We start from the raw sequence: 23,801 nt of genomic DNA, 5'->3' as shown, positions 1-23,801 counted from the left end.
AGAAATATATAACACATCAAAACGTAGATCGTAAGATTCGCGTTTGTCGTATCAAAGTGTCTGATATTTTTATGGTTGCTTTGATAACGGAGATTCACTCGCTTTTTTTTTGTTTCATTTAACGAAACAGAGTATTGCAGACTTCGAAGAATATTCACGTATGAAGGCGACAGATTCAAACATATATCGATAAATTGGAGAAAGAAGAGATCGAAAAAGTTCCGAATTTTACGTTGGTGGCTGAAATATAGATCAGTATGGAAAGGAAAATTCTTAGAGTAAATAAATGGTAAAGGAAGTAGAGGGGGGAAATGACGAAGGTGGGGCTACGTCGAGGTCTAGATTCGGTCCTGAGTATAGTTGACGTCAGCGGCGCATGCGCAACAGAACGGACGGCACTGCAGAAGCAGCCGAGTTCGCGAGTGTATCGATTTTACGATCGTGTCTCTCGCCGCTAGTGCGTCCGTTTCCTTTAGTTTTTAGTGGTCGTGCTCATAGTACATGGATAAAATCGTGAATGGGATTAGTCGCTAGTCTCATCGTTCCGTACACCCGCTGACTCGCAACACTTTGCCACCCTCGCCATGACCAAGGATAGATTAGCAGCCCTCGTTGCGGTGAGTTTTCAAAAACTAGCTATATTTTTTTCGAAATCAAGCCGAATCGCCGAACGGTCGACGACAACTTGCCCGTCTACTTTTTCCTTCCTTCTACCTTCCTTTTTTCTGTGGTTTTCTCTCTAGTTTTCTCTAATTCATGCGCGCTCTCTCTCTCTTACTCCTGCAAATCTCAGTTTTGTTAGTGTCTGTAATTCTGTTACTCTGACTCTCTGCATCGTTCGTATTTTGTGACGTTCGAAGAAACGATATTCTCTCGCGATATATATGCACTTATAATATATATGTATATATATTATATATATATATATGTATTTATACTTGTAATATAGTACATCGTCGTTTCATTCGACGACTTCAAACAGTTCCTTTAAAAACACCAATCGTCAAATGAATCGATGCTCGTTTACTGGTAAAATGGAAAGAAGGCGTTTCCGAGATGTCTACTTGACTGTCAACTATTCGGTAGTTGAACAGAGAGCGAGAGCGAGCGAGTGAGCGAGCGTGAGAGTTCAGAAAAGAGGGAGAGAAAGAGAGAGACCAATGCCTCCTGTGACTGACAGGTGTTTGCCAATATATGTTTTTCGTCATCGTTTATTTCATAACGATGACAGAGTTCTCGATGCCGGTACAAGTACATTCAGGCAGTCATTTTCAAATGGAAGATTCATTCTTCCGGATGACGTTCGAACATTGTGATACAATATACAATGTTCCGGGTATTGACGAGTATTTTTATAGTTTCATTGGGAGGTGACCGGTCGTACGTAGGAATAGAGGTGTCGGTGTCGGTGTCGATGACTCAGAGGCGCCGACTAATACTCACGAGAACCTGCTACATATGTATTTGGGCGTACCTGAGCCCATCGGTTACATTCGACGATCGTTTTCCTATTTTTCTTCTTTCGTTTGACTTCAGAAAGAAAGAAATCAGTGGTTTCTAATTACGATAAACAATTGCCCTACGAACAATCACCCTCATCCCCACACTCTCCCCCCTCCCTTACATATATTCCGACCAATCGTGAGAATCAACTTGCTTTGTTATCTGTCTTTTTTTTTTTTTTTAGATGTTAATTATACGCGGTTGTCGCGCGTATTGTCCAATACCGTGCAAGGAACAAATCATTCGTGTTCAAATTTATTTCTCGATCGTTTGTCGCGTTACGTAGATAGTATATGTGTAGTTTGTTTAGCGTGCCTAGCTGCGTTAGACATTGCGTTGTGTTCTAATTCTTTCTTCTTCAACGGCCTGGATTTTCGTACGAGAATGCGTTCACGATCGAAACACTTGGAAATCAGTGAATCGTACGCTCGACTTCTAATCGAGTTCTCCTTATTTTTTGATACAACTGAAAATAGTAGTCAAAGTGAAGAACCGCATAAAAAAATAAGAAGTAAATAAGATGTATGTATATCGTAATATTTGTTAAAAAGGGATGACACGAACATGCGCTTGTTGCGTCTGCATAGGTTATGTCGTATGATAAAAGCAGTAGCAGTAGAACTTGTTCGGCATAGTTCGGTATTATCCAAAAATCAGCTATTAGAGTTTCGAAAAGAAAGAATCGAGAAAGGACGGCCTACTTTTTCGTTTTCGTGTTTTATATAATGTATCGTGCGATAATCTCGACATTTTGATATAATCTCGAGTAGGACTTCGAAACAGTGTGACGGATATAGAAATCTTTCTTGGGCGGAGGGCGAAATGTGAGAATTATAATAGGAACATATTAGTAATATTTGTAAATATTATACATAAATACATTATGAAACCTTTTTTTACAAGATTTAAAATTTGTTTGTAATTTCTATTTTAATATCTCTATCTGATACTGTAGTTGAAACAATTAGATTCACATTCATTACATACTTAACACATTTTCTAGAATATGACAATATCGATAGTTTTATATTTTATTAGTCGCATTTAAACAATTTGAAATTCAGTGAATTATGTCTCGAGACAAATTTTGCCAGGTCTGCATTTATTAGTTAGCTGTAGATAAATGAAGGAGGTACGAACAAAGAGTTAAGGAGGAGAGATCGATGAAAACGTACAATAGCTGGAATATAAAAATATATTCGCGTGGAGACGATTAACCCTTTATAGTCGGATGTCGCCACTGTGGCGTCATTTAAAATTTCTCATCAAAGTCGGATGTCGCCATAGTGGCGGTATTCAAAATTTATTTTCAAACTGTAAATGTTTATCGTTCGGTAATGGCGGTAGAAAAATATGCCGATTGCAAACAGCTAAAGTAGCGTTAGACCAGTTCCATGGTTTGAACGAGGATGAGATATAGGGTGTTTAAAGAGAACCAGTACGGACGAGATTTTCCGTTTGATTCGTATTTAGACATTGTTTGACACGTGTTTGAAAATACAACGAAGCTTTACGAGTATCGATCGTATTGGACTGACGATATAATTATCGGACGTTCTGTTTGTTAGTGGAGTAAAGGTATCGTATTATTCGATACGAAATGCAACACATATAGCAATTTGTTAATTGGAACGGAATAATGAGTATCGTATCGGTCACGAGTAAAATACAGCAGTATCGATGTGACTGGTCTTTCGCGTCCTTTCTCATGATCGTGTCTTCCATGCTAATTCGTCGACGCGAATCTACACACCACGAACTGTTCTTCGGCAACTTGTCGTCGGTTGACATCGCGTTCTCTTTACATTCGCGAATCGGTCTTTCGAAAATGTACCGTTCACAGGTCAAAATGTTTACTTCCATTTTTGGAAATTTTGCAGGACTTTGTGCTAAAGCAGTCGACTGATACTTATCTATAGTAATACTGTAAATAGAGAAAGCCTCTACGTAGGTATATGTGTATGCCCGAGGTAATCTCAGAAACTATTCAATCGATTTATATAATTCCTTCACCGTTGGAAGGTACATTTCCTCCAGATGGACACAGACTATATCTTATTATACGCTGCTGCTTAACCGTTTGAGTCGCAAGCAGCGCGATCGCGCTGTTTAGATTTTGCGTCGAAAAGTCCCAGTACATTCGAACGCTACGAACGACTGATGGTATTTTGTACTTTATCGTTATCTTCTCAATAATTTTTACCGAAGAAAACTTGAAATATTTATAAATTAATAGTACGCATATACAATAATATAGGTGTATTTCATAAAATAACAAATATGATGAGAGCTATTGCGCCGCTTGTTTCTCTTTTTAATCGATTAAGATTTTTCTACCCTGTTTTTTCAAACACCTCTGCCATTCAAACGGTTAAGGAAGCGAACAATGAGCGTAGATGCGACTCAAGTCGGATTAGCGCAGCTTGGTTTTCACTTCACGATTGCGTCTTGCTCGACCGACGGTCGGAAAACACTTCCCTACAAATGTTTCTCGAATACCATTTACCATATCGATCTCTATTACAAACGACGGTGAATCTAGAATCGCTAAATTAAATTCCATCTAGTCTTTTATAATTTCATCGACTTGGTCTACTTTTTATTTCCTGCAGTTAACACTTTACCGACCGATAGCAGATTAATCGGTTTTTTGTCGCCGACGCTTACCGACTGATGGCCTATAACAATCTTTCTCATTATTTGAGCAGTAATTTGTTATTTAGTACTAAGGTACCTTGCTCAGTTGCGTCAGTGCGTATGCTGTACGAACCGCTAGCGGTCAGTAAAGTGTTAACCGATTTGGCGAATAAACGGCTGAAATATGTATCAACCGATCGATCGCTAGTATGTACACGAATTGAAAACAACGTAATCCGAAAGATGCTGACTGGATGATGGACGTTGATCGCTCGTTCGATACACGCCAGTGCAAAAACCAAATCGACCATTAACGAATACTTTGTTGATTTGTTTCAGGCCCAGTCGGACGACGATGACGTGGCGGACGATGTTTCCGTCAACGTTGGCGGGCCGGATGATTTTATGACCGAATTTTTCGCGGAGGTAAGTATACAATCTGTACAACTGCGGACGTGAAATCTCGTTTCGAAAGAGACTCTATTTCCCAGCATGGTATCTCATCGCCAAGAAACACGCTTTCTTCCCTTTTTCTTTCTTTTTCGTTTCCTCGATCTATTCTCCGACCGATCTCGTCTATTCATCTCGCCCCCTGTCTCCCTCTTCTGTCTCTTTTCCCAATTATTTCACACAACCGCGAGACAATACGTAGCAGCGTATCATACGTACGCGATCGAGGGCGATTAAGCGGCAGATCGAAAGTTCACGTAAACGTTAAGATCGGCTATGATCGAATCTATAGATTCCTGTTGTCTAGACGATCGGATTCCATCTGTTGAGCGATTGGGTGGAATTAATCTTTTCAAAGTCGCGAACAGCGGTCGCATTGAGACGCGAGAGATCGAAGTATCGTTGTCGCGCTCGCGTGTTTATTTCGACGGAATCGCGATATCGATGGAACGAAATTTATCAACTGCGGTATGCGTATGAAAAGTGATTTACGTATCGTAAGCGCAGGAAGGCGTCCTACTTGATCGGCATTTCTATTTGACGCGGTTCCATTGATTCGTCGATGAACGAGGGAACGCAGTTACAAAGGAGACGCGACCAGTCGTCGACAAACGAGCTCACGTCGATATCGAAACGCAAGAAAATTTCTGTTCGGATGGTTTCGTCTCGATATTGGAGAATTAGGTCGAGACGACTCCGAGCCGAATGGCCATATCGCGTCACCTATCGCGTACAAAATGTATCAAATATTTCAACCCCCGTATTCGCATCCATTCTGTCTGCACGTTGTTCGCTGCGCGATTTTCTCATTGGGTCGCGTTACTCGTACGCCCCTGTTCATTAGTGTTAGGACACTTACTGGTTTCATAGGAAACGCGACAATCAATCTAAAGTATCAAGAAAACGATTAATCGATCAGAATTTTATAATCATGCAAGGATACAAATTTAGAAATTTGTTTCAATTATGCGAAAGAATGAACGCAGTACAGTCAATTATATCTAACAATTATTATCCTTTTTTTAACTTAAATTCTATCGAAAAAATTGAAGATGAATTGGATAGGATAGCAAAGTGCGAATACGTTTTGTATTGGATTGGAAACTAAGTGATTGCGGACTTTATCATTACCACCTAATGACAACATCCGCGATCACTTAGTTGCCAACCCAGTAGAATCATTTACAGCATATCTCATGGCAAACAGCAAAAAATACGAACGTGAAAATGAATGAAAACGATGATCAAAGAATATAATTATTTGCTACATTAAATCGACCAGACTATCGTTAAAACATGGAATATACACAAATGGATCCGAAGGGATGGTTGGATACGTGTTCGATTCAATCACAGAGTATAGTTTTGCAGTGGTTCATTTTTACGTTGACGCGTGTACGTTCCGTACTCGTCGGAGGCTGCACCTCTGCGTTTCCTGTTCGCGGAGAATTTCGTACGTTTTGTATGGTTAATGTTGTTAGCGGAAGTTGGTAGACGTAAGGGGATTTTCTTGGAGCCCGAGGGTCGCGACTTGATCGACCGTATGGACCGGCCTCGCGTGGCGAACTCTTTTTGCAAAATTAACACTTTACCGACCGATAGCCGATTCACCGGTTCTTTGTCACCGACGTTTACCGACCGATGGCCTATTTAATCAGTTTCTTGTCGCCGACAATCTTTCTCATTATTTGAGCAGTAATTTGTTATTTAGTACTAAGATACCTTGCTCAGTTGCGCCAGTTGCGTTGCTTTGTGAGCTGCCACGGTTTTATACCAATTTGAAAAACGTACCGTTCGCGATGAACAAAAAGAATGGTATTGGAGGGTCTAAACCGAAACAGAGGCGGCGCCAGGGAGAATCTGCGCCTGAGATGCCGGTCGGACGTGCGTATGCTGTTGAATCGCTAGCGGTCAGTAAAGTGTTGAATAGTTTCGGACTCGGTGTTTATGACACCGAGCGATTTGCTATTAAGGGCGCCGTAAAATATTTCAGCGAAATCACGCGACCAAGGAAAGTTGTTTATTGGAAGCTAACGGCTTTCTCAAAGATAGCTTTGAAAATAGCTTCGCTGATAAACCGTGCTTGCTAGTCGTTTGCATGACAATTTCCTCTTTTGTTCGTGCAACTAGTCGCTACGGATCTTTTATAGTCTAACGTTTCTTATTGGAGTTCACGTAGGTATCGTAATAATAATAAAGGATGGCGTACGTCGATACTCGATGCGAATCATCACACCGGAACAAACGTTGTTTGGGAAACGTAAAATGGAAAAATACGAACGATCGGAATCCAACGCGACTCGATACCACGCACCTACGCATTACCGACAATTCGATGTAGGAAATCAGTGCAAATAAGATCCTTGACATTTACGTTCGTTGCTATTTGCGTGGGCTCGTATTAACTCTGACCGCTTGTTTCGGTATCCGATCTTTTTTATTCTACAGCGCGTGGGAAGAGACAATTTTAATAAAGGTGAAACATCGGTGCGAATCGTTACCGTAGAAACGACATATCAACCACTTGTCGCCTTTTATCTTTTCGAAAATAAAATCAGTTAAATCTGCCTTTTCTCCTACTGAACTTTCAACGATCTTATCGACCGATGTTAAACGTTTTACTATTCACGTATGTTACGAAGAAGTAGCTACTAACCGATTTACTCTTTAAGTTCTGTGGATTTGCCTTCGTAATACGATGCCTGTGAAAACTACGTATTATTCAAACGAGTTCACCATCCATTGCATACTTTTCCTTCCTTGCTGGATTATTTTCCGTTCTTCTTTCTCGTCGTATACCTCACGATCGATAGTTCATATTTTTCAATGTATTCTTCCCCATTTCTCTCTTTTTCTATTTGTTTTCCTTCCCTCGTTTCTGTATCTTCTTCGATTTTTACCGACACCGCTACGTGGTTTAACGTCTTCTAATTTTTCCATAGGTGGAGGAGATCCGCGAAATGATAGACAGGATCCAGACGAACGTAGAGGATGTGAAGAAAAAACATAGTGCCATCTTATCGGCACCACAAACCGACGAAAGTGAGTTCCAACGGTCTCTCCTTAATCTTATCCGTCTCGTGCATCGATCGCGCAAACCATCGCGCGAGAGATCCAAATCAAAATTGTTCCATCGTTGGATACGTTTAATCGCTGTTTGTAGAACGCAGACGGCCAATTTTCCGTAGGATCAAATCTGTTTGATTCCGGCTGATAAACGATCCGCAGAAAATAGCTGCGTTGCAACGAGTATGGGAAAACGTGTACGAGTCGAACGCGAAGGATTGTACGTCGTTCGTCCAGTCTTTCGGAAATGGTGGTTAGACGAGCAAAGGAACAGAATTGGACGGGTAATAAAGAAAGCCAGCGAAGCAGAAAAGGAAAGACGACAGGGAAAAAGAACGGAACGGTAGAACGACAAAGATCGTTAGAATCGTCCAATACGATTGATCTTACCCTCGTTGCTATCGTAACTGTCCACTCGGCACTTATAATTAGAGATTCGTTGCTTATAATACTTTTTCTTCTTTTACTAGTCTCTAACGATGCTCGATTACCGGCGTTCCGTTTATTCGGCGAACCGATCAGTTCGATCCCATCGTTCCGGCTGGTATGCTTGCTGAATGCGGCTGATCTCTCTTCGGATCTACATATGTATTGTATATAGGAAGCGATATAAATAGCAGGATTATGTTCTCCTACGTCCGAGGATGGATATAATCGACAGAATGAGAATGCGATTCGTGTTTCCTTGTATTATTACAATTTTCGAATATAAAGCGAACTCCTACATCGATACACCGAGCAGCGGAGAACTGATCTTTCGATTTCGGTAGACCCGTCGATATATGCGAAAAAATCCTTATCGATCGTTGGAACGATTTGTCCAGTGTACGCGAGCTATTTTATAACTGTAGGTTAGGAGTCGAGGCATCGGGGAAATAGGCAGAACAACGAGGGGAGGAGGAGAACCGAAGGATAGTAGAGACGCGAATGTGCGCGCGCGATGATTCACGAAGAACGGAGATGAACACCGTGAACGACCAAGTCGAGTGACGTTGTTCGTCGCGAGAAACTGGAGAGGACGACCGGATCGATGCACCACGAGTGCACACTGCACACACGTACTTACTTTTACGTCTGACATCGGCTGACTTGGAAGCGTTCTAGCGAAAAGATCGATCGAGCTCTCTTGCTCCTCGCGTATCTCGTTTCAAAACGAAAAACGAAACCGACGACGGTTTTCTCATCGCCGCTATCTCTATCGATCTATTTCTTCCCACGTGCTCGTACGATGCTTGATCACGGTCGTGGAGATGTGAAACAGCGTCTGCACCGTCCTAAAACGGTCAGATGGCTTCGTTCGCCGAATACGATCAAAACGCGATTTAGATTGGGTTTAGATAGCATCGAGTCGATTTTCTAGCTGTCGGTTACACGAGCGGCGTGCCACGATCGCGAGAAGCGCTTGTTATCGAAAGGTTGTATCGAAGATCGTCTGTCGCGTATCCCGATAGAACGGATTCGTTCGAATAAATAGGTCGCTGAATGCTGGTTGACGAAGCGGTAGTTCGATTTTATCATTCGCTGTGCTGCTCGTTACGCTCGATATGTACAATTCGTAACGGAAGCGTGGCGTTCCATATGGAAACGCGTTTGATAAATCGCGGACGAGAATGCCGGGTCACGCACGAGTTTGCCGAAATCGGAAGCGTCCGAGAGATCGATATCGCGTCGGGTTCGTCGTTTGGTCGTTCGAGAGAAAAGAATGGCGGCAAGAAAGGGAAGAGGAAAAGAGGAAATTTTTCTGGAACAGGAAACGCGCGCGCCATTCGATCGAATTCGAGCGTCCCGTGTCTCCCGGGCGTGCCGAGTTCTCGAGAGGCTTTGGAAGTAGGTCTGGCACGTTTCCACCCCGTATTAACCCAATTCCATCGAGCACCCTCGACGCAGGAGAATGCGCGCGCCCGTCGCGTCACCTATGAGAACGCGTGCACAGCCGGCGACTATACTAGCGGAATCCAATTCAATGTCGAATACAAATTCGATCGGAGATACGATCTTGGAAATCTCGATCGGTCAAAATGTTTTCCTTTCTTCTCTGTACGTCGTTCGACCACGTCTCTAGGCTCGAACCTTGCTTTTTAACTAGTATCAGTAGGTACTTATATATAAGTCGAGTTCTCATTGAGGTTAGGGGCGTGTAACGAATCTTCATTTGGACTAGCCATTGTTGTTATACAATAGAGATGATATTTACTGGTACAAATATGATTATTACAGAATTTGAACCGTGGTGATTAGATACTCGAGATGCTAGTGACAATGATCTTAGGTTCGATAACGAATCCACGGTCAACGGGATAGCAAATGCGCTTTCTTTCAAAGTCCTTAGTCGAACTTAACTTACTTGTCCACGATTCAAGCGTAACTCAACTTACTTATCGACGGTACAAGTAGAACTCAACTAACTAGCTCAGTCCAAGTGGAACTGCACTTATATGCTTTTCTCTGTACCACTCGAGTCAAAGAATGTTCGCTAGAACGCTCGGTATTAACTCGTAAAGACGGTATGTAACTCGCTGATGAGATCGCATGCGACTGCGAGTGATGAAACTCTCCTCTCCTTACGACCGCGTTCGTTTATATTATATTGTTCGAGGGGGTACCGATAAAATTCCAATCGCCTTTGTTAGACGGTTGCACGTTAGCGGCGACATTGTTCTGTCCGGAGCTCGATTATTAGTACAATATGTGTGTGTTCTACGATATTGATACTCCGAGGCAAAACCACGCGTGGCTTGATTTGTCCACGTGTGCTGCCACAACTATATTTTTAAGGAGAGCTATACAACTACTCCATACCTCTGTTAGGTAAAAACATCCATCTCGTGACCGTGGCTACGTTTACCGACCAGTTGTGTCACTTCGAGCCCAAGCCTACTGTCATAAATCTCAGCCAAACATAATCCGATTAAATCATAAACAACTACTTCTAAGTTTCGTTATTTAAGTACAACTATAATAAAAAGTCTAGGTTAAAGTATTGGGGATGTTCCCAAAAATTCCAAAAGAAAGGCCCCGATGTCCTTTCATCACCGACATATAGATAGATACGTAGACCACATAGGTGTATGTTGTACGTATGCATAGTACGTACGCGACACGACATGGGTAGCGTACGACGGATATGGTACGTTTTAATAAACGCGCGATAATTGGCGATACGGTTCCGTGCGGTTGGTGGAATTGATCGGGCAACCCTGTCGATGAATGACGAACAGGGATGAGAAAGGGGTTACAGGGAGTATCCGGTGACAACCGGGTCAGGTGGAAAAGACTTTGCCGATGACAGCAGGAAATACCGATCGAGTGGAATCGTGTCGTTGCATTTTTGCTTTCCTCCGTTTCGGGTCCTAAGGAGTCGCCATCTGTCGCGTTCTCTCGTTCAGGCAATTAACTCCGAACGTAAACGTAACCGAAACTCAGGCATTTGCCACGAGAGAGCTTGAAAAAAACGTAGACTATCTGGTTTCGATACTTTCGACGTATCTCGAGCGATACTTTTACGCGTCGAAAGAAGAATTATGGGCCGTTGACGAGTTGCTTGTGAATTCATGGAAAGGGACGTATCGAGAAACGTGGTTAAACGATGGCAAGATACTTAGATAACAGAATGAATCAAGTTTTTGTTTTCTCATTGCAGAGGTTAAAATGGAATTGGAAGACCTGATGTCCGATATCAAGAAAACGGCCAATAAAGTCAGAGCCAAGTTGAAGGGTAAGAGACAGAGCCTAGATAGATGCGCGACGAAATGAATGCAAGCCTTTATACAAATATCGCGTAACGTTAATTCACCCAATTGCGAGATTTACTTTAAAAGTATGTCTATAACTATATACGTACGATGGCCGTAGTTAAATCGACCGTGCGTTGCGAAAAGCCGATCGAACGCTTGATTCTTGATCGTGTCTTGCCCTGATTTGGGGGTGTATTTATAGTGTTAACAGAGGTACGCGTGGCTTTTGTCTCTGGACGCGCCAACATCGTTCTTCGGCTTGAATGAACGCGCGTGTAAATTTTCACGCACAGATTGCACGCGAAGGTATTTGTGGTGAAAGCCACGGGCACCTCTGCTCGCTATAAATAAAAAGTAGTCGCGTTTTGAGAAGACAGGCATGTTGTATATATGGTTTGGACTGTGTCCGCTAGCCGACTCTGTTTTGATATTATGTTTCCCATGTGGACAGTGATAGAACAAAATATCGAGCAAGAAGAGCACACGAACAAATCTTCGGCGGATTTGAGGATACGCAAGACACAGCATTCGACGCTTTCGAGGAAGTTCGTCGAAGTGATGACGGAGTACAATCGAACGCAAACCGATTACAGAGAACGGTGTAAGGGAAGGATACAACGACAGCTGGAAATCAGTAAGCGAGGATCATTGCTTGTATCTGTATATCGTATAAGAGCACGTAGTTGACCGCGTGTTACGCCTTATGTTAGAGTTTAAACGACCATCGGTTTCTACTTTTAGCCGGTAGGACGACCACCAACGAGGAACTGGAGGAAATGCTGGAACAGGGAAATCCGGCGGTGTTCACGCAGGGGGTAAGCGTTTCGTTTCTTCGTTTCTACATGGATCGAAAACATGGTGCTGTATCGAGACGCGTTTCTCGCAGATTATCATGGAAACGCAACAAGCGAAACAGACGCTCGCCGATATCGAGGCGCGTCATGCCGACATCATTAAACTAGAAAATTCGATCAGGGAACTTCACGATATGTTCATGGACATGGCGATGTTGGTAGAAAGTCAGGTAAGGTCCGCGACCTAACGTCGCAGTTGTTTAATCGTCCCCCAGTTCACCCTCCGACTTTGCTTTCCACAGTTTGTCTTTTCGATTATTCGTTATCATATTGCATCCATTTTTTGTTTTGAAAAATGTTTCCTCTTGTCTTTTCGTACGATAGTCTATGAGCGTAGAAACAGAAAGTCTCGGTATTTGCATAGTACTTTTGTCAGCTGCTACTTCTGCACGTCACCGCTACGTTTGTTTATTTCGATCGTTCGTTAACGTTCCTTCGATACGCTCACGCGATACCGAGATTTTGATATTTATCGTCGTTTTGTTATTTAAAATCGCATTCGTTTGCGTTAGAGGTAAGTATAACATATACGGGTGGCAAAGTTTAACGAAGCACACGGAAGTACTCGGGAGACGGAGAAAAGGATGAATTTTAAGAGGGGCGTAGCGCGAACCATGTAACTTTTCTTTCGCGGCCAGCTTCTTCTTTGCCAAACACATCGGCTATTCGCTTTGATCTCGTTTTTGGTGTTTGTCGAGTTCGCTAACGCGGCGGCCATTGACAGAGCTTTCTCGCCAGTTTTCTTGACCGCGACCGGCTAACGAGGAAGAATAGGTCAATGGCCGTTGTTGGTAAATTAAAGATGCATGCTATACCAGCGAACGACTAAATAAATAACAGTAATAACGATATTATCGATATTAACACGACGATAACGTCAAATCTTTTATCTTTTCTTTTTTTTTTTTTTTTATCAAACAGAGAAATGTAATTAGCAAGTTTTGGACAACTCTAGCTCGACTCGTCTTCGTGACTTCATTTTTTTTTTATTATCGTCGTGGCTATGGTTCTCTCTCTTTTTCTTTCTCGTCGTTTTCCCTGTTCCGTGTGTAGCGGTGCATGAGAAAAATCTTGATCTTAATCGTTACTCGGCTTTTAACCGACTATACAACTAACATCGCTCTCTCTCTTCCCCTGTTACGCTGTGTGGATTCGCGCCACGCACCTACTTTAGGGCGAGATGATAGATCGCATAGAATACCACGTGGAACACGCGGTGGACTACGTGCAGACGGCTACGCAGGACACCAAAAAAGCGCTCAAGTATCAAAGCAAAGCTCGACGGGTGAGTCCTCCCCAGATCTCAAACCATCGATCTTTCGTTCGCGTCTAATTGGTCACTTTTTGTTTTCTCCTTTGATCCCCTGTCTCCCCCTCTCTATCATTCACGACGACTCTCTTAACCTTTGTCCCTTCTCCTCTGCCTATCCACTCTTACTTCATCGCGTTCATCCACGTATTCGCGGTTCTCTTTCATCCTGTACATTTTTACGCTACTATGTGAAACCTTTTACGCTTTTTGGTTTATCTGGTGCGCCTTTACGCGTATGCTTACTATTACTACTATCACTACTATTACTACTATTACCATTATTACTACTACTATTACTGCTACTACTGCTACTACTATGACACGACATCAAATAACGACGACGCTTTCTCTGTCGTTTCCGTTACCACATTTTGTACAATCGAAACGACGCTCGCGCGCATACTTACACACCTATGTGCGTTCTTACGTTCGATGTGCATTTATGTATTACGATGTATGTATTACGCGTCCTTTACCCACTTTGATTGTTTTCTCTACTTTTTCTATGTGCGCGCGCGTATATATATATATGTGTGTGTGCGTGCCTCTGTGTCTCTCTACTTGTGTCGCTCTGTCCTACTGAAAATGAGTGTGCTAAATGTGGCTCTTATTTGTACTACTAAAATCTCACGTACTAATCTGTGCTCTCTAACCGTCTAACTCTTGTTTACGATTGGATTTGTGCGTACACGCGCGTGTACACCTGTCGGTCATATGCGAAAACACAACGTGTACACGCGTTTTACGTCGACGGGCGTGAAACTTTGTTTGGGATGGCGTCGCGGCTGTTTCTTACCCGCGGGGTGATGGCGCTGCCGATACGCTGCGACGTGTGCGGTATATGGTGTACCGCGGTGTGTGGCTTCGCTCATGGTGTGTTTACCTCTATCTGTGCACGCTGCTTATGCGTATACGTACGCTCGTCGTCGGATCCGATTACGTTCGTGTACGTATACGTGTAAACGCACATGAACACGCGTGCGACGAAGCATAACGATTAACTTTGGGTACATCCTTGTTGGAGGCGATCCACCGGTTACCGTTGCGATTCCTTTTCGTCCCGTTCGATCTCGCTCCCCGAGGTCCCAATCGCCATGCTCCGGTCCGCACCATCTCTTCCCGTTGTTCGTTTCCATCGGTCCCATCCGTCCTATTCCTGGTACGGCACGTCAGGGTGAGTTAGTGGACCGCATTGAATACCTCGTGGATCAAACCGGCGACCACGTTGGCCAAGCCTGGGAGGAGCTGATCAAGGCCGAGGAGTATCGAAGCAAAGCTCGTAAGGTAAACGAATCGAATCGATAACGGTTGATCGCCGCCGGATCGCTTTCGATAGAAAGAACGATCGATAGGGGCGATAATTATCCAGCGGCGATCATCGATAGTTGTTCCTACTTCGTTATAGGAGGAACGAGGGGTGGAGGCCCCGAGGATTTCGTGGCCAAAACACGAGACGACAGCAACCAGTCGACGCATATCTTTCTCTCGATATCTCGCGATTTCTTTCTTCTCTCTCTTTCTTTCTTGCCTTCCTATACCTCTGTTTCTCCTTTCTTCTCTTTCTTCTTTCTCCTCGGTCGTATCCGTATTTCTCCGACGATGACGACAACGACGACTCCTTTCGTCGACATCCGAAGCCACTCGTTCAGTGTTTGCCTCGCGACACGGATCATCGTACGCGTTAATCGCTCACTCTGGCTTTGCGAATTTCTTTTCCAAAGCGGTGGCAACGGATCGTGTGTCGTGTACGAGTTTCTTTCTCTATTTACGTACGTTCTCTCTCTTTCGCTTTGCTTTTGTTCGACTTTTCGATGTCGTATGTCGTGTGTCGTGCAATACGTTCGAGCGCAGAGCTGACGCCGACGTAGATAAACGTATCAACAGCATGTGCAACGTAAAGGTACGTCATCGGCCGCTTCTCTTCTTGCTTGCGAACAGTCGCAAACTTCCATTTTTAGAATCGAAGCTGACGCAACAGTTCGCGCAGAAACGCGTGTTTCACCTATTTTTTTTTTTCTCTCTTTACGTTTCCCCTTCCTCTCGACTCAAACCTTGATAATCTCTTCTTTCGTCCAGTATTATCGGTCGCGATCTCGATCTCGATCTCTGTCTGCTTGCCTTGCCTGTCTTCTTCTCCTTCGTGCTCTCCTTGTTAAGTGTGCAAGAACCGATGCGTCTGCCGCTTTCTCATCGAACCGTGGTAACGACACGGCGCAACGTTTCCCTACTCCTCTGGTGATTTCTGCACTTTGCCCGCGCTTCGACGGATTCGTTCGTCGCTGTTTCGCCGGTTTCTCACACGAATCGTATCTTTTTTTTTTCTGTCCACAGAAAATGATCTTCATCGTAATCTGCGTGTTAATATCGGTCGTGATATTAATCGCCATAATAATAGGAAGCGTTCCGAGCTAAAGAATTCGAGAAACGCGCGCTAGGAATTGGGTAATGGGACACGATGCGATACTCGGGATTTCGGAACGCGTGTGCGACGCTTGACCGACGCTTCGATACGACACCAAGAACAGAGGAAGAGCGCCGATCGAACAAGCGACGATAATAGGCGCGCGAGGAAACAAGCGAAGAGACAAAGAAGCGCAGCTAGAGAATATTATACTCGTGGTAAACGGAGTGGTTGGTCAGCGACGCACGTAATTACGTATATAAAGAAATAGATGACGATGACGATGACAAGAAACGAGTACACGTTCGTCGAAGGATTTCGGAATTCGCCGGAGGATTTCGGGTTTGCCGCGTTTCTAAACGCTGTTGCGTAGAAGCAGATTGTTTCTAACGCGCGAACGCAGGCGCCTCGTTCTTGGCAAGCGGAACCAGCTTCGCTATTTTCCTCCGAGCTCTTGTTTCCCCTGGCTCTGGTCTCTAACACCTAAAAACGAAACTTGTTTGTTGTTCGTAACGCAATAACCTTCATTAACCCACAACCGCTCGTCTCACTAACGCGCCAATCTTTTTCTATTCGCACTCTGATCGCCGACTCGCCCTTGTGCCCTCTCGCGCGATCTCTCGTAACATCGTAGAATCGGTGCGCGCGAGATTCTAAAGTAAAATGGAGTCACTGCGATAGCTCGAAAGGAAAGAGGGCAGCAGCGGAGTCGGCGATTCGAGCGCCTCGAATCAAACTCTCGCGATTCTTCCTCGTCGTGTAACGAGTTGGTCGCACGTCCTCTGTGGCGATCGTATCGGCTTCTCGAGCATTGGCCCGAGCTCCAACTTCTCAACCGAGAATTCTTTTTCGCGGCTCTGTTCTTGGATGCGCTTTGTGCGTTCATCGAGTGACAGCAATGTTGTATTTTGTTCGCAGAAATTGATGTTCATCGTAATTTGCCTGACAATAGCGATCATCATTCTCATAATCATTCTGGTATATGCGTTGTAAGAAGATAGATCGACGATACGAGGATTTCAGTGAAGCGGTACGAAAGCGAACACGAAAGTGGACCATGAAAGAAAAGTAAAAAAAAAAGACAAAAAAGAGAGGAAAGACAATGTTTTCGTTGAATGGCAGGGCACACACACACACCCAGCCACCTCGCAGAAAAAGGTCGCGAACTAGCAACAGCTGCGGCGTTTTCGCGTACACGCGTCATACGTTTCGAAAGCGAACACGCCGGACGCTGTCGACGATTTACAAATACTCGCACGAGTTCTCCTCGTATTCGATTCGTTTGCTCGAGAATCGCGTGCGCGGTCGATGCTAAGTGCGCGCTCGTGTGCGACGCCATTTTAAACGTCTTCCCCGATTTTCTCGTAACCGTGTCCAGAATTATTATGAAATTTGTGTATTTCCAGCTGCGTACCTTGTCGCGTATAAAAGTGGTCGCGTAGCACGCGTTCCCGTGGCTCGTCGAAGGTACACGGAGGTCGATGATGAAACCAGACGACGATCGGTGCCGACCGATCGAGCAGTCCAGCAATCGCGCGAAACGAATTTTCGCTTAATTTCGCACGATCCGTAAATAAGTAGGCGATTTGTATGAAAGAGGTACGTGTAACGACGATATTTAGGGCGGACGATCTCGTTAACCAGAAATTTGCGTTTTTCTCGTATCTGAACGCGTATCGTGTCTATGCAGCGATGCGAAAAGAGAGCAAAATAAAAGAAACGAAAAGAGAGAAGCGAACGCGCGAATCTAGGATTCGTTTGATGCGACACGATCGGACGATCCGACGATCCGACGAGGTTTTGGGAGGATCAAGAGCACACGAACAGTTTTCCAGCAAGTGGTCAGTGACACACGCAGAGAGGCATGCGAAACACGTGCGATTTAAAAAGAAGATCGAATACGATGTTTGCGTGGGTGTTGTGTACGCGTAAAGAGAAGAAAGAAGGGAGGCGTGATGCAACGTGGCGTGTAGCATATACCACCGAGGAGATCAGAGTAGTTACGATAGGAACGAACCGCTAAATTGCGTACCGTGTTGATAATCGATCATTATGTTTTTGCCGATGCATTGATGCCGAGCGCAGAAGAAGATCATGATCATGATCTGCCTTGCTATACTCGCCGTCGTTCTGACTACCACCATCGGTGGATATTTTGGGCTGTAAACGTCGCACCCAGGTACCGTCCATTCAATCTTTTGGTCCACGTATTACGAACGTAATCGGCGAGAACGACACGCGTTTTCCATTGATCCTGTTCTGTCTTTTTCTTTTGCAGACAAATCCAAAGAAGTTGCCGTCGCGTTCGTCAGCGCGAAACGTCGGCAACGTCCGAGTCCAGACAAATCGGCCCGAAACAACATTGGTGGACACCTCGCCCGTTCCAAGTCGCACGGTCGTCGTCGATTGGAATTTCGCCATTGTCAACGGCAACAGCAACAGCAAGAACAGTGGCTCGATCGCGATGTTGTCGACAGGCCTTTTGTCCGCGCGTGCCGCTCCTCGTCCTACGGATCGTCGCTGTATTTTGCCTTCTGTTACGCTTACGCGTTAACGTATACGCGTCCAACTTGTTCATCATCAGGAAGGAGGAAAGAAGAGAAAGAGGAGGAAAGAACGGACGTAGACACGAATTAAGAACGAGAACGGAAACGAGGAAAGCGATAGCTGATAGAACGAAGAATCGCCGTCGTCGTTGTTTGTTTGCGCGATCGTCGTTTGTCGCCTTAGCTTCGCCATCGTTGACCGAATCGCCGTCCTCCTTAGTTTCTTTCCGTTTTCACGCGCTTCCATCGACAGACTCGATGCGCGGATAGTTTCGTCGCTAGCCTCGCTTCGTTCCACTTTCTATCACGAAGCGTAAAACTTAACAGCGCCAGAGTGATTTGTCTTGGTAGGCTCGGTTTTCGCTAGATCTCAACCTCGTCTTTACCCCTTTTTCCAACCTCTCCTTTCGTACGCGATCGGTCATTTCTCAATTGCGGTAAATAGCAAGTAGCGAGTAGCGAATAGTAAATAGGAAATACCGACAGCCAGAAACGCGTACACGCGAGAAACGATAAAAGGCACGGACGACGTATAGCGACGAAGCGACCTTGTTGCTCGGCGACGTATCGAAGCGGCAAGATTCGCGTCGGAACGTCAACGAGCAAAGCGGCGGAGCGAGTCCTTCGTCGATCTCTCTCGAGCGATCACGGTGCCTATCGCGATTATTGGCCGTTGCACGGCCGACAATCAACGAGACGAGGATGACACGCGTGACGTAACGTCGGAGTCGAGCGACGAACGTCGTTTACTTTCGCTCGTACGCGATCGATTTTACTCGAGGCTACCGGGCCTACGTAAGTACGAGCGGAAAAAAAGAAAATAAGCGGTGCTCTCGCGGGTGGCTACCTGCGAGAATAGGTCGTATCGATGTATCTCGTTCCGAGCCAAGCCTAACACCCAATGGAGTTTTTCTGTAACGCGAGGCGTCGCGCGAGGCTACCGAGTAACCCTCTCGTTTTTCACGCCATTTTCGGCGTGGTGCGCCGGCTCTGGTAGCCGTGTCCAATTAAACCGACTACCTACCGAAGTGCATTCTTTTGACTGTGATTTTTAACCGAGCTTGGAAATTAGTTCTTTACGGACCTCTCGGATGTTTCGAACGCTTTCGAGCATATAGTCGCGCGATAGTTTTTTCGAGACGCGCATCACGCATACACGATCACTCGCCACATATCATGTACTATTCGAAGCGTGTAGATTTCTAACGAGCCTTCCCTCTCTCGCTGCTTCTAACATCGCCGCAACGGTCTTCGATCGAACCGAGCCAGGTGCTATATCGCGTCGAGATGTAATCGTCGATGACGGTGACGAGTACGTAAACGAACCGAGAGAACCCTCGTATTCTCCGAACGATAAGAAACGGCGAGACAAAGAACAGTTTGGCGAGACGCATCATTGGCAAAGACAGAGAACTCTGTTTACAAAAAAAAAGAGAAAAAAAAGAACAAAACAAAACCGTATATGTAGCTAGATCACGCGAGAGCGTAAAGGATGAATTTCCAAGCGCGTCGCAACGTTAGGTTAGCTTTCGTTCGACGAAATACGTATACACCTAAGTAGTTTGTTTCTCGCTTTCGACGTGGCGTCATCATCGACTGGTCGATGCAAGTTGATACCGGTTAATCGAGAACGACGAGTCGAATAGTGGAACGTCATTGACTTCGTGTTGCACGAAACGCCATTAGGGTATTGGGTTCGATCGATCGATCGGCGTAATCGCTTTGCTTCCCTTCGCGAGAAGTCGCAACTCTTTCGATCTTTGCCGAGTTTCGCGACTTTTCTCTCTCGATTACACGTACATACACACACACACACACACACACACGCACACACACGCACACGCACGAGAGCCGCCTGGTGTTTTGTTTTTTCAGTTCAGCTCATGGATACTGAGTACGTTGTCAAGTACTCCGAGATAATCGGCCAATGACCGATTCAACGACAATAACGACGGTACTACGACTACGACCAGGACTATTACGACGACAAAGACTGCTGGAACATTCCTTTCGATTTCGTTTCGTTCAACTTTGTCCCATTTAGTTGGATTTCTGTTTCGCGAACGTTTTCGTCGTGAAGCGAATATCGGTTGAAAATCGAAAAGAGCTTCTCGCGAGAAGCGTGCGTCGTTGTTGAAGCGGTCGGTCACACGGCGCAAGGAACAAGATGCTGTTGAAGGACGCAGGGAAATGGACGCAGAGACGAGGAACACGCGATGAGGAGAGAAGAGGAGATCTATAAAGTTGCAGCAATAATAAGATATAGGTGTTACGGGAAACTAATTAACGCTAATACAATCGTCGACGATAAAATCTGGATCATACCGATGTATCGTATCTACACAAAGTGTATACATATTTATTGCTATATGTGTATATATATGTATATATATACACACAGAACACTCGTACGTATATACACACAGAGAGAATACACACACACACATACACACACGAAATGCGCGCGCATACGTGCGTATACCGTAGCTCACGGTTATGAGCGCGAGACACGAGCTACGCAGTAACATACACACACACACACACACACACACACACACACACACACACACACACACACACACACACACACACACACACACGCACACCTACATGAAACGCGCTAACGCGTTCACAGAGAAAAAATAAAAACATATTACATGTATATATAAATAGGTAGTCGGCACAGTCGAAAAGAGTAATATATTAACGATGATAATTTATTATTCGCGACGCCTGTTGCTCGTGTAAACTGTCGTCTGATAATTGCTTTTCGGGCAAGAAATGGGCGACGTTCGTGTTAATGTTTTGTTGATTATATTATATGAACGTTGAGGTACATGCGTTTCAAAGATTATGGGTTAATGTTTCAGAATGATATAAGAAAGAGACGAAACAGAGGTAAATGGTTACGCTACACACAGGCCACGTTGCTGTAGCAACGATATTAAAGGTAGAATGCGATAATGCGATGAAGACGGCGATACGATGCTACGATAATAATAAAAACGTGGCAAATATACATGGTGAAAGGAGGGGAACGTACGACACGATCATAATGATAATGATAACGATAATTAACGATATTTCAAATCACTTTGCATTGTACAGAAGCATACTGATTGTTAGTTTAGGTAGCTACGTTGCCACGATCTATTATTTAATCGTTGAATACGATTAAGGAATAAGTAAAAAAAACGCGGAAAATCCCTCTGTGACGAGTCGATCGATATGCCTGGTTGTTCGAATCGGACCGGATGGTATTTTGTTGTTGTGGTCGCGATCGCACTCGCGGTCAACGTCAACGTCGCGTCAACGTCGTCGTCGTCGCCGTCGTCGTCGTCGTCGTCGTCGTCGGCGGCGGAGAAGCAGGTGGAGGAGGATCGCAAGAAGAAAAATTTCTTTCGCTTTCGCGTATGTGCGTTGTCGGTGGAAAAGAAAGAAAAGGAACGATAAACGGCGGCGGTCCATCTACTCGATAGACACCCTCCTCCGAACTTGGTTGCTTCGCATTTTGAAATCGAATCGAATCGCGTGCACCGAGTGATCGTGGCGATCGCTTCGACGAACACGGTTGATTGATTGGTCGATAATCGTTGATCCTCTCTCGGTGTTGGTTCGATGCCGATCTACGGATATACAGGAACAATCGTGAACACGTTATCGGCCTTAATGCGATCGATCGCGTATCGCGTATCCGCACCGAGACGAGAGATCGTCGCAAACTCTCCCCTGTGCGCATCATTTTTGTATATATCAGCCTCCGCGATTTGGAGACAAGTCGTTCACCTTTTGTTCGACTAGCTTTAAATCTCGTATCTTGTCGTTAGCGTTTTTCTCAGACGCGTGCGCGCTCGTGTGTAGCGATCCTCGCGATAGGAATTGAACAATCACACTTACTTTCGTACCATCGAATAAGTTTTCCCGGCCACGATAGATTTATATGTATAATTTGTAATAAGTGTACGTAACGTCGGTAATATCGACGGTCGGTATGCGCATAGAATACGTATTTTGGCCTAAAAAAAAACTAGGAAAGAGGAATTTTCTCGTTCACACGTTATATATATATACACATATATTACCTGTGGCTTCGTTGATTTCCTTTCGTTCACGAGGAGAGATTTCACGAGTGCGAATCAATCTTTGATCTTAATTCGCGCAACGGTACTGTCCGTCTGTCCATCTGTCTGTCTACCTGTCTTTCTTTCATTTATATCCCTTTTCTTTCCTCCTGTCTTTACTATACGTACTTGTTTTTGTTTTCCAATAAATACATAAAGCGATCGAGACGGGAAACGCGTTTGCATCCGATGAACGTTAGAAACGCGAACTAACGAAAGACAAGACCGACAGATGGGCTAAAGCGTGAGCCAATCAGGAAGTAAACACGAGAGGTAAATGGGAATTGTGACGAAGCAGAGGGAACGCTTTAGAGACCTCGAACACGACAAAGTATCGAGAATGTACATTGGTCGTGTCGCATCGGTGCAATTATTACTCTTCGAGAGACTATTTCAATAACCTTATGAGTGTCAATTCCACTTTCGAGCGTAAATCGTAAGTTTGCGAATGTTTTCAGACAAAAGAACAAACGAACAAAAATAAAGAGCGATCGTGATTGGGGTGTTGGTGTTAAATCATAACGATAAGAGAGGTTACGTGGTCGTGTCTCTTGACTGCCACGCGGCAAAGTGAGATTATTATAATAAATTTACATTATTGAGAAAACTAATTAGGGAATGAGAGAGTGGGAGAGGAAGGAGTAGAAAGCACGTACGTACGAACGAACGAGCGAGCGAGCGAGCGAGCGAACGAACGAACGAGCGAGCGAACGAGCGAGCGCGCGAACGAACGAACGAACGAAAGCAAAAAAGAAGTAAGAAAGTAAGAAAGTTGGGAAAAAGGGATGTGAAAAGAGAGAATAAGAGGAACAGTTTAGAAAGAGAAGCAACGTGCGATCGGACGAATGTACTGACAAACGAACGAACGAACGATGTTAAAAAAAAAAAAAAAAGTTTGAACGAAAGAGTGCGTATGCGTGCATGCGAGAGAGAAACCGATGCACGAAAGAGATACTTTGAAGAATTTAGCACGTTGAACAATGGTATGGAAATACTTTTTATCGTAGACACACTTCTATTAGGCGAGAGAATTACAAGGACGATGAAAAGGCAAAAAAATAGAAAAAGAAAAAGACAAAAAGAGACCTGTATTAAGGATTACTTATTAAATAAACGAACGGTGTTTTTTCCGCCTATGAGTCGTATTTGCGTGGAGCGAGCACGGATGCATTCACTT

At 44.5% G+C, this 23,801-nt stretch overlaps 1 protein-coding gene across 6 annotated transcripts; it reads left to right on the top strand.

Annotated features, from left to right (window-relative positions):
- The first annotated feature begins 372 nt into the window (after window positions 1–372).
- On the top strand, window positions 373–23,758 carry Syx1A (syntaxin 1A). 6 transcript variants are annotated; one of them, XR_004466299.2, is made up of 11 exons: window positions 373–617; window positions 4,480–4,566; window positions 7,533–7,632; window positions 11,297–11,371; window positions 11,842–12,024; window positions 12,132–12,205; window positions 12,277–12,414; window positions 14,730–14,840; window positions 14,962–15,456; window positions 16,876–18,136; window positions 18,236–23,758. XR_004466299.2 is itself a non-coding variant. In XM_033351082.2 (10 exons), the coding sequence occupies exons 1-9, from the start codon at window positions 585–587 to the stop codon at window positions 18,121–18,123; spliced, it is 882 nt and encodes a 293-aa protein (XP_033206973.1). In that variant the 5' UTR covers window positions 376–584; the 3' UTR covers window positions 18,124–18,136; window positions 18,236–23,758. The 6 variants fall into 6 exon arrangements, 2 of the variants coding, with proteins under 2 accessions (XP_033206974.1, XP_033206973.1); XR_004466301.2 differs by lacking the exon at window positions 14,962–15,456 and having other exon boundaries at window positions 375–617; XM_033351082.2 differs by lacking the exons at window positions 14,730–14,840; window positions 14,962–15,456 and adding an exon at window positions 13,419–13,529 and having other exon boundaries at window positions 376–617; window positions 18,043–18,136.
- The last annotated feature ends 43 nt before the right edge of the window (window positions 23,759–23,801 follow it).

Source organism: Bombus vancouverensis, chromosome 4 (genome assembly GCF_051014615.1).
Source record: "Bombus vancouverensis nearcticus chromosome 4, iyBomVanc1_principal, whole genome shotgun sequence".
Classification (NCBI taxonomy): Eukaryota; Metazoa; Arthropoda; class Insecta; order Hymenoptera; family Apidae; genus Bombus; species Bombus vancouverensis.
The sequence above is the reverse complement of the archived record's forward strand: the minus strand, read 5'-3'. Positions and strand labels throughout refer to the sequence as shown.

What these genes read in the sequence shown, in the direction of transcription:
- Syx1A (XM_033351082.2), top strand. Translation starts at nt 585, where the DNA reads ATGACCAAGGATAGATTAGCAGCCCTCGTTGCG. An exon ending in GGCACCACAAACCGACGAAA is followed by an intron (nt 7,633 to 11,296) that starts GTGAGTTCCAAC and finishes TTCTCATTGCAG; the next exon opens with AGGTTAAAATGGAATTGGAA. An exon ending in ACAACGACAGCTGGAAATCA is followed by an intron (nt 12,025 to 12,131) that starts GTAAGCGAGGAT and finishes TTCTACTTTTAG; the next exon opens with CCGGTAGGACGACCACCAAC.